Below are 10930 nucleotides of genomic sequence, written 5' to 3' on the forward strand. Positions count from 1 at the left end.
GACCCGACCCCGGATAAGCGGAAGAAAATGGATGGATGGATATTTAATTATGTTGAGTTTGATTATTTCTGTACAAAATACAAAATTATATTTATTCTTCCTCAGGTGGCAGCAGTTGTCTGGAATCAGTGGGTGAGGATGATGAGCTGTTTGTGGAGAGCATCATCAGCGGCAGTGAAGTGGCAGAGAAACCTCTATCTGGTCGACGCAAATACTCCTTACCTCATCAACTGGATAGTGCTAGAGTCAGACAGGTTACTGAGTCTCTCACACAACATAAAAAGAAGATGTTAGGATGAACACACAAGGTGTACTTCTCTTCTAGATAGTGTAGGTTGTGCTCTAGTGTTCTGTAAAAGACCCAGGATCCTTATGTTACACCTCCTTTTAAAAATATTTGTTTGCTCAGTTCAGCTCAATTTGTTAATATGGTGTCAATGCACAACAAACTGGTAGGTTACTAGGTGAAGGGGGCTTATATAAGGAAAGTTACTTCACATTATCACAGCATGTTGTTATGGGCACCAGATCTTAGGGCTGTATAAATAAATCGATTCGGCGATAAATATCGATATTTTCCGCCCTCGGAAAGTATCGATTTTTCATCCACGAGTATCGATCCATTAAACCATAGGGGTTAATGGATCCATAAGGATCCATTAACCCCCTAGCTTTTTATAACGTCTAGTTTGTTATGGCGTAGCAGCAAGGCTCCGCCTCCCTCAGTSTCACTTTCAACTTGAGCTTAAAGTGCACATTATGAACTACACACCAGTTTATAAATTGTGTTAATAGGCCTAGTATAACCGAAGTTATGCTAAAATTAGTAAACCATATTTTTCCGAATGTCAGAGAAATGTCAAAAGCGCCGCCATTCCCCGGTTTTCCGATTATGTGAGAGGGAATGAGCTTCCAAACGTACAAAACAAAACGAAACATTAGATTCCTGTGTTTTTTGGAAATGTAAAATCTTCAATAAATAACGATGGGATGTATTTTGTTGCTGAGAAACAAAGTAAAGTTGCGCAAGTAACCGTGAAAGAGAAGCGGAAAGGAATAGCGGCGCGAACAGAGCAGCTGCAAAAGCAGTGAGATCGCGAAATTAATGCAAATTTCGACTGGTAGCATTCACTTCGTAATTAGTTTTTAGCTTAGCGGTTTTGTTCTGTATATAAAGGATTACCTGAAGAATGAACATGGGTTAACAATATCCGAAGCGGGCGCGCAACGGCGCTGTGTTTTCAGCAGGAAGACAAAGAGGAAAAACCCCCAGCCAGAATCCGCGGCGCAGGGAGGATTTCCATGATAACAATGGCTGATCGATCATTCTTATTAGCAACAGACAAAAGAGTATCAGAGACTGAGAGAACTATGAGATCCTGGCAGTCTSAGAGGCAGCTACTCAGAGATCCAAGCAGGGGAATAGCGGCGCTGCGTAGCTGCAGGGAGTCGATCACTACGGGGTGAGGCGGAGCCACTACTTTAGCAGTTAGAAGAAAGCAGCTTACAGCCACAGCTAACTCCGGGAGCCAAGGTAGAAAAGCCTTTTTCCCCATAGTCCAAAAGACAGCATTTGTGGCTGCATTTTTACTCCAAAATGCAGCCACAGTGTCCAAAAGAAAAAACATAAATCATTTGCATATTGAGAGTCTACAGAGGCTGATAATCTTCCCACTCTGCTCCTGGATAACCGTTTAAATTTTTGAGTTTTATGTCAAATCCACATGAATTAACTGACAGAAATTCTCTCACTGCATCTTTGATTCATTTTGTCCAGCTGCAGACTGTTAGACTGTCCAATCAGATTCAGGTATTGTGTAGTTGGTGCTTTWAATCASTTTTCAGTTAACTAAAYTCAAGTCTATGGAACACAAAATGTCACTAAAATCACTCTTTCCTTCTAAAATCTTTCAGAAAATTGTAAAAATGCACTGAATCGTATCGAATTGTATCGCTCAACAAATATTGTGATATATATTGTATCGTGACCAGAATATCATATCGCGAAATTATTGTATCACTACACGCCTACCAGATCTTGTTGAGCAGGATCAGACAGACACGGAAAGATCCTGTACTTTACAACATCAGAAAAGTTTGCTTTGTAACTTGCAGAAATTGTGGAAGCCACATGTTTAGAGTGCAATGGCTTTTCTTGCTTCTACAGTGTATTGCAATACAAATATAGTTTGTGTGACACTACAGCAGTGCTGAGCGGTCAGGGGAGGCAGGTGAGGAAAAGTCTTACCCAGTGTTGTGGCCAAGACCACCTAACCTGAGACCAAGACCAGAGTGTATCGAGACCGAGACAAGACCAAGACTTTTAGGGTCCGAGACCAAGTCTAGACCAACACCAAGGGTAGTCGAGACCGAGTCAAGACCAACGCCCCACGCTACATGACACGATAAAATGTGGAATATGATAAAAATTGCTTCTCAAATTGATCTGAAAGATTCATATTCTCATAAAAGCACCTAGATATTAAATACTTAATCAATTTTGTTACCTTTGACCTTTTGCCCGTGACGCATGACGCAGTTGCCTCTTCCGTAGTGAGATAAGGCGGCTAACTGGAGCTCAACGTAGCGAACGTTCCAGATTACAGAACAGTTTTTGGTGAATAAAAAAAACTTTTTTGGTGAATAAAGTGGAGTAGACTTGCTACTTGTCAGATGACGGAAAACGTTGAAGAATCGTTTCTGGTTCAGCTCGGAGTCGCGGTTTAAGCAGAGAGGTAATGAAATACAACAGACACTGACAGGCCTCTGCATCTGCCTTTCTCTGAAGAACTACTGGACGGGAGGAGACAGCCAGGTGAGGAAAAACTGTTATTATCGATCGATTCAGTATTTTTATCATACAGACATTAGGCTGTTGTTGATGTGCTRTTARCTAGCTGCTAGCTAACGACTTTGCTAGCAAAGCTAGATAACTAAAAGCTTCTTCCCTGTATCTTTAATGATATCAGTCATTCTTCAGTATCGCTTGTGCAATAAGGGCACATCGCCCGTCCAAAACCGATCATCTCCATAATGGATATATGTCCGATCTTCTAAATTTAATTTATTCTGGCATTAGGTAAATGTATCTTGAAGGAGAATAACACTGAAATAAAAGTCCAACAAGGATATTCATTTAGAATTAAAAATAACTCACCCTGAATTACCATGATAGATATAATGTATGTAATAAAAGTTTGTCATTAATGAAGGGAAAAAAACTCAACCCAGACTTTAAGTAAGTTTAGTTTCTGGTTCGCAGAGTATGAAGTTAAATTTGTTTCCCAATTATTCAATGGAGAAAAAAACTAACCTCAGTTAAGTAAAATAAAATTGTAATCAAAACTTTTGGAATTGTAATGATTTCTTTTTTAAAAAACAAATCGTTTTGTTTAAAAAACTTTTTAAAATTAAATAACTAATTTTTGTCTTCTGAACTTAAAAAGTTATTTGCCAAACAAACTTTTATTTTCACACATCAGAAATCTTTTGTGATTTTGGGCCCTGCTCAAGACGTCATGTGAGAATCTCAAGCAAAACTTTGAGTCCCAAATAAAAACTTAGAATATTAACAAAAGATTTCTGACRAGCGCAAATAGGTTTGTTTTGCAAAAAAAGTTAACTTCATGAGTCAAAAATGTGTTATTTAAATTTTTTTTAAGCAAAACTCAGTAGGCTTTTCTCATGGTGACATGCATTAACAATTCAATATTTGCTTTTGTTTTTTGTTGTTGTGTTTTTTCCATTTTTCTGCAGTTCCACGTTAAAGTTTGATGCAGCTCTGCTTTCCTGAATGGACCATCTTCATCTCAACTGCAAGTGCAGCAAACAAGCAGTTCTTTTTATTACAGTCACTAAAAGGTTTCACTGTGCCCTTGTTTATATTTTTAATAGTGTAATTCTGTAAAGACAAAATATGTCTGGTGGTCCAGCTCTGATTTACATATCTTGCTAAATTGCTGGTTTGAATATTGCAATACTTTCCTATAACAAAATAGACCTGCAGAAAGAAATTACTAATAAAATATCTTGCATATGCATAGTTGTATGCTCTATATAGAAATGTTCGTTAGCTTTGATTGTATATCTCACATTTTTGTAATTTATCAGTTTATTAAACTCTGAAAGCTGAGAGGCTGTTAATATTCTGTCCTAGAATGCAGTTAGATGGGCCCTTTTTTTTGAGCACCTCCCCCTTAAGTGGTCTCTGCACAGGCCTGGTACTCACTGCATGTATGCTATTCTGACAGTGTATGGTAATCTGATAGAACAACGGCTCTAAGTGACACTCCAGTCCTATCTAATAAGTAAAGGGCCATTCAGAAGAATCTGACTGTTCCTGAATGTCACTTCACAATATTGCAGACTTTTGGACACAGCGTTATCCCATATCCCAAGTCAGTAAACACCTCCGCACAATAATTCAGCATAGTGAGTGACAACTTTTTTTCATCACAAATGCTTATGTGTCTCTGTACAGCTAGCTTTGCTAACATCATGTCAACAAAGTTTAACGTTGAGAAATGTAAGCTTTCTTAAAGGAGCTACTTAGCTGGGCTACTTAGCTAAGTGGCTAAGTAATGAAAAAAGTTAGACGTAGTCCCCACCGTCTGTGAAAGCGAAGCGCTGCTGTGTTAGCTGTGGCCATCGGATTTCTTATTATTTATGCAGCGCTATTCTATTACTGATGATTAGACAGACATCTTCTGCCGCTCAGAGAAAATCACTGCGCATATCTTGGAGCGCCGCGTGCGAGTGAAAAGTGGGGAGGGGGGAGTAACAGAAACACATAATGGGCTCTTTGCATGTCAGCTTCCGCGTTCGGGGAAAAGTGGCTCGGTTGTTTCTGATCTATTGAAAATGGCATTTTACACTAGGTGCTTGCAGGGCTTGGCCGAGGTATGTACATGGATCCTGCAGACACTGCACGAATGAAAAGTAGTCTGAGAAAATACAGAATGGAAAAAGTTATACAAATAATAATTTTTCAGACAGCCTGGCTATTCTACAACAAATGCTGTGTGGTACCGGATGAACAGAACATGGAGAGGATGGTTGGAATCAGAGAGGATCTGGTTTGCTCTGGCCAAGCAGCATCTGTGCAATATTCTGGAGAGGGGGGAGTGCAGTCCCAATGATCCTCTTCGCTGTCTTCACCACTCTTAGCAGAGACTTCCAGTCTGAATCCTTGGAGGTTGCAGACCAGATGGAGATACAGCTGGTCAGCAGTCTCTCAATGGTTCCTTTGTAGAAGGTGGAGAGGATGGGAGGAAGAAGGGAAGCCCTTCTTATCGGTCACAGAAAGTGCAGGTGCTGCTTTAAATCAGCTGACAAAAAACACTTTAAAAGTATTTTAAAAATTGTGTTTATTTCTGGAGCTTCCTGTGTCTTCCAGATTTACTCATCATTTGGTCCTGACATTGTATTATCTTAAAAAAAAACAGATTAACATGAAGTTTAAGTGTTAACCATGTGAAGTTTAGGTGTTAAATATATAGATATTGCATCCCCATCTAATGATAAAGAGAAAAATGGGAGAGAGAAGTATGTCACGTAGAATAGAGTATATCCCAATAAAAACAGTCAGAAGAAAGGGGCCGTTACTGTATTAATTTATCTGAAAGTTGGTGATTTTGTATGTTTATCTCTATTCTAGGAACATCAGATAATTAAGAAATCAGCCCGCTCCATGAGCACTGTTCAAGTAGAATCTCCATGGCAACTGGCACAGTCGTCTATTATCTCCAGCATAGTGCTGATGAAAGGCCAGGGGAAGGTGAGTGCTCTCCTTTGACACATATGCATATCTAAAGCCCAGAGGTTGTCTGTAGGGAAGCTCTACTTGTGGAGTCTTTTTAATATTGTGTGCGAGTTTTTTTTAAACACAGTCATATTGAACATCTGCAACTGCAAAATCATTTCATGAATTATGCAGTCACCTATCTTGATGCGGCTTGAAGTCACATTAAGATCATGAATGTTCTCAAAGTCCGGTTGTAGCAGAATGTATGGATAAAATTATCTATTAAACTGTTAAAATATTAACAAACTGAATATCTGCATTCAGTTTGAACCTCATAAGATTAGATAATATTTCACATCTTTTCAAATTTATGTTATTTGGCCCCATGCAATAATAAAAATAATTGATTAAATATTTTATACAGAACTGTTATCTTGGAGCTCTATTTCTGGGGTCCTCTGTGGTCTAGAGGGTCAAAGAAATAGCTGTGGTTGGTCATTTTACACATTGCATGTGGCTTGAGTTTGACACAAGCTCTAGTTCCCAGTGAAAGATGAGGGTGATTTGGAATTTCAATCCTCTATTACATGTAGCCTGTATGTTTCMGCTTCTGGCTGGTTTGTTTTTCCTAACATCATGCAGACTTTCAGAAGAAATAGACCTTTCTTCCTGACAAACAAGAGACTAATTAAGGTGTTTAGTCAAAGCTAAAACGCTTTCAACATTTCAGCAGTTTGTCAGTTCTGCTTCCCATGAAAACAACACTTTGGATTTGCAAATGATGCTCTGAGGATAAACATGAGCAGGTGAAGAACAGAGGCTCCAACAGTTAGATTGCGCTGTACGAACCTGGGAGAATGAAATGTAATGATAGTACTGAGGTCTGATGTGTACAATGCAATGTCAGGTAAAGTTATCGTGCAGAGGTGAGAGTAAGTTAGAGTATGAATACAGAATTTCTTTTTGGCATTTACTGTGATGTTCCATGCCCAGGGCCTTGGGTTCAGTATCGTTGGTGGGCAGGACTCAGCACGTGGCCAGATGGGCATTTTTGTCAAAACAATTTTTCCTCACGGAGCTGCTGCAGCTGACGGGCGACTGAAAGAGGGTAACTATTCCTTCTTATTCTGGATGTCTCTGCATTCACAAAACAGTTCAAGTTACACAGGATTAAATGTGGGATTTTTGACCCTGTAGTCTGACGCAAACGCAGCTAGTCAGCAACAGATATCGACAGCAATCGACAGTTTACATTTTCACTCAAGGGAGTCGAAATCTGTCGATTGTGGAATCCTTGGAGGGGGGGGTGGCGGTGCGGGGAACGGGCTGGTGAGAGATGTTAATGACTCTACTTAGCATACGAATAGCCTAGCATATGCAAAGGCGCTTCAGCAGACCCACGTAGATTCTTAGTCATTGGACAATGACATCAGAGTTCATCATTGACATGTGATTGGTTGGTTGATGTGTGTCCATTGGATAGGACTTATGTCTTTATAAATAAACCCCACCCCAGTTAAAATATTTAATGCTGTATTTTAAAAAATCTATATAAAAAATAAATGCTGTATTAAAATATATTCATTTGATATTGCTTATATGCAACATGTTCATATATGAGGAACATAAAAGAGACAAAGAAGTTTTTTTCTTTATTTCATTTAATTTTTTTTACTGTTTGCACACAAAATAAGACATAAATGCTTGTCCATTTCTGAACCATGTGGCAGTGTTTTTTTGTCCAAACATTATGCTGCGTTCAGGACAGGCTCAACATCTCTCCTGTAGCGTGGACCTGACGTCTCTTCCTGTAATGTAGTCCTGATGTCACTGAGCTCCTGGTTGGAGAAACTTGGGGTCCATCCTGACACCACCTCATAGCTGCCATACTCCCAGAATGCCACCTCCTCTGCTGCCAGTACTCTCTGCCTTCCTCCATCAGCTGTTAACACAGAACAGACAATCATTATGAGCTACAGTGAAATTGTTTGACAACTTCCAGCTTAGTATGCACACATAAGACATTAAAACAAACAAACAAAAAACACATTAATACATTCTTACAAAAAATAAAAACTTTAATGAAAAAGAGAAAACACTTGGAAACAATAGGAAGAAAAAAAGAATTAAAAGTTGGTAATACATAGTAAAACATAGTTTAACAAACTCTGAGGCAGATAATTAGCTTTGATGGATTTTAATAAATCACAGTACTTTGATCATTCAAGGAATTGTGACATCTCTAGATGTCTTATCTGCTTCTTTCTTTAGCTACATCCGGATGACTGGCAGTAGGTCCTGGATGCAGCTGGAAACCATTTTTGTGCATTGTCAATACATAGCATAATTACATTATGTACATAAACAATATTGAAGCATAAAATATCATCAACATTCTAAAATAGTAGATACTCACACAGTTGCATCTTTGTCCTTATCATGGACATCAGAACGTTCCTGAAGAGTCTGATTGACACAAATGTGACTCCCATTCTGTGGAGTCTGTGGAAATAAATGTAAAATTAAAAAAATATTGTAGCAAATATATCGCTTTCTCAAAAAAGTAAATAAGTTAAAATTATTCTCAACCACGGGCTGCACAGTGGCGCAGTTGGTAGAGCTGTTGCAAGAAGGTTCTGGGTTCGATTCCCTGCGACAGACTGGCGACCTGTCCAGGGTGTATCCTGCCTCTCGCCCGGAACGTTAGCTGGAGATGGGCACCAGCAACCCTCCCGACCCCACTGAGGGACAAGGGTGAAAGAAAATGGATGGATGGATATTCTCAACCAACCATTAAACAGTTGGGAATCAACGCAGTGATTATACATACCGACTTCATGACTTCGTCCTCATATCCGTCCTCCGTCCGCGATTTTGTAAATCTCTACTGCGTTCTCTGCCTTGCTGTACTGCGTTACAACAAAATAAATAAAATAACGGGAAGATCAGTTTTCCTTGCAAATATGCGAGTGTTCACTAATCACTAAATGTGAAATCATAACTTACTGAATTTCTCTTTGTCCTGGTGGACTCCGTAAGATCGTCTCGGCACCGTGGTCTGAGGTCTGTCTGGTACGGCTTGGCCATTTTTCAGGTATGAAAAAATCAAAGAAGATGCGAGTATTTTTAAGAGTTCAGAACATCACATGTAATAGAGATTACAATGCAAAATCTCACCCAACACTTGTTTCGGCATTAAGAAAACGACAGACCGCTTTCTGCAAGAAACAAACAAAGCAACTGGCCTTGCTCCACGTGCTATTTATATAAGCTTTCTTACCGTGAGTTCGGTCTTGTTGGACCGCCGCGGTGTCATCTGTTGTTTTCCGCCGGAACATTGCTTAATTTCAAGACGATACTGAAAAGGTAACTCCGTGAAATAAGACTTTTCCCACCATTTCACACAACGCACAGGTATTTTCGTTCATGTTGGGTGTAGGCAGTTAGCACTCGTTACCACCAGTGCAAATCTTCCTCTGGAGTTTAATAGCGGCTGCTTGACCGACTATGAAAGCGCATTACTGCCACCAACTGGGCTGGAGTGTTAAATGAAAGTTGACAGAAAAAAATCTATTCTAAAAGTTATTTTTTCAAAAGTTACGTGACAGTATATTTTTATTATAATTGCTAAAATGTTTTTAGATGTATATATGTTTATTTACTCAATTCTACTTTGAGCTGTCTCCTTTTTAGTTTATACCAGTGTTTCTCAACCTTTTTTGGGCCAGCGCCCCCCTAGCCTTTATCCAGGTCCCTCACCGCCCCCCACCAAAAAATTTGTAGGCTACTTTGCACTGACAATTATTTTATTATTAATGTTACTATCATTATTGTAGATGTTTTGAATCGGCGCGCGCGCCTTACGCCCCTTCATCTTGCGCACATAACGGGGTAAATGTAGCGAGTTTTGCCCTAACGCTCCTGCGTGGTGGGTCGCCGATTTATGTTTTCGCATCCACCTGAATAATGTGTAGTTGCGGCCCTACCCATGGCACTTCAACAATATTATTTTACCTTTTATCTGGAAATAGTGTCTGTTTATTCTTGCCATACAGTCCTCTGTATTAATTATTGATCAAAAGGTCTTGCCATACCAGTTTATTCCTCCGTATTTACTTTAGTTTCTTAGTTTATTCTTGCATTTTGTTCTACATTCATTTCCATTTAGTTTCATTTGATTAGTATTATCCTCTCTTGGTTTATTGCTATGTCCACTTTAGTTTCTTTTCTGTTGCTAGATTTATTTTATCGTTTATTGACCACCAGTAATTTTCACTCATCACCTGCTGCGCCTCCTAGTCGTCATGATGTGTTTCACATCATGTGTTGATTTTTCACTGTTCAGCCTTGGATTCTCTGTTTTTATGCCATAATTCACATCTAGTTCGTCGCTCCGCTTTGCCCGCTTCTCATGTTTCAGAATTTTGCGCAATGTGCGCCGCGTTTTTTTAATTTAAATTCCCTAAGGTGCAGGGCAGTTGGGAAACATATCGATGGGGAAAAGGCAGACCGACATAAACCTTTTAAAGCAACGGAAACAATTTCTGCATTCTGATTATTGAAATTTAAAAGTGCTGTGGTACCGTTGTTCTATCACACCCGTTTCATACCGGACCACTTACAGCACCGGTGTTAACGCTATAAAATGAACGCTCTCTATCGTGGCATCACCCATGGAGGGATATCTTTATTTCTTTATTTAAATGGGTTCATTTTTCAGAGGGATACAAAGTGAGGGTATCGTGATTTTAGTAATTATATGTTTATAAGAGCGATTTTCTGTTGTCCTTCCATGGAAGCGGACAGCTTTCAAACGGAAATAAAACACTTTTTAATACATCAGCCTACATAAATACCAGACAAAGTGAATCACAGCAGCGTCATCAGCCGGTGTAACGCTGAACTGATGCGGAGCGGAGCCATGAAGCTACAAACACTGAATAGAAGAAGAGCTGCCATCGATACAGAAGAATACAAATTGCCACCGCCAAGCATGATTTAATGTTACACAATACAGTTTTACCAAGTTGCTCAAAGTCTAAACTGGCAGTGTTGTGCATTTAAGGTGTAAAGTTTACCTTCAACCAAACGCCCCCCAAAGGCATCCCAGCGCCCCCCTTTTGTAAAAATGTCCGCCAGCGTCCCCTGCCGTCCTCTGAACGCCCCCTGGGGGGCAGTACCGCCCAC

The 10930-nt window shown here is 39.6% G+C and overlaps 2 protein-coding genes across 18 annotated transcripts in view; one reads left to right on the plus strand and one right to left on the minus strand.

The window, feature by feature from the left end:
* The window catches only part of zbtb26 (zinc finger and BTB domain containing 26), a 1115122-nt gene that overhangs the window by 1007712 nt on the left and 96480 nt on the right, over window positions 1–10930 (minus strand). The gene's annotated exons all lie outside the window — the stretch shown is intronic.
* pdzd2 (PDZ domain containing 2) overlaps window positions 1–10930 on the plus strand; it is a 192590-nt gene that overhangs the window by 92850 nt on the left and 88810 nt on the right. For 16 of the 17 annotated variants that reach the window (XM_017306570.1, XM_017306566.1, XM_008417432.2 and 13 more), the window contains 3 exons: window positions 106–254; window positions 5657–5776; window positions 6737–6851. In XM_017306570.1, the coding sequence (XP_017162059.1) occupies window positions 106–254; window positions 5657–5776; window positions 6737–6851 (384 nt within the window). The remainder of the gene's footprint in view (window positions 1–105; window positions 255–5656; window positions 5777–6736; window positions 6852–10930) is intronic. The other variant, XM_008417442.2, reaches the window with a different exon arrangement.

The sequence above is a fragment of the Poecilia reticulata genome, linkage group LG9 (genome assembly GCF_000633615.1).
Source record: "Poecilia reticulata strain Guanapo linkage group LG9, Guppy_female_1.0+MT, whole genome shotgun sequence".
Lineage (NCBI taxonomy): Eukaryota > Metazoa > Chordata > Actinopteri > Cyprinodontiformes > Poeciliidae > Poecilia > Poecilia reticulata.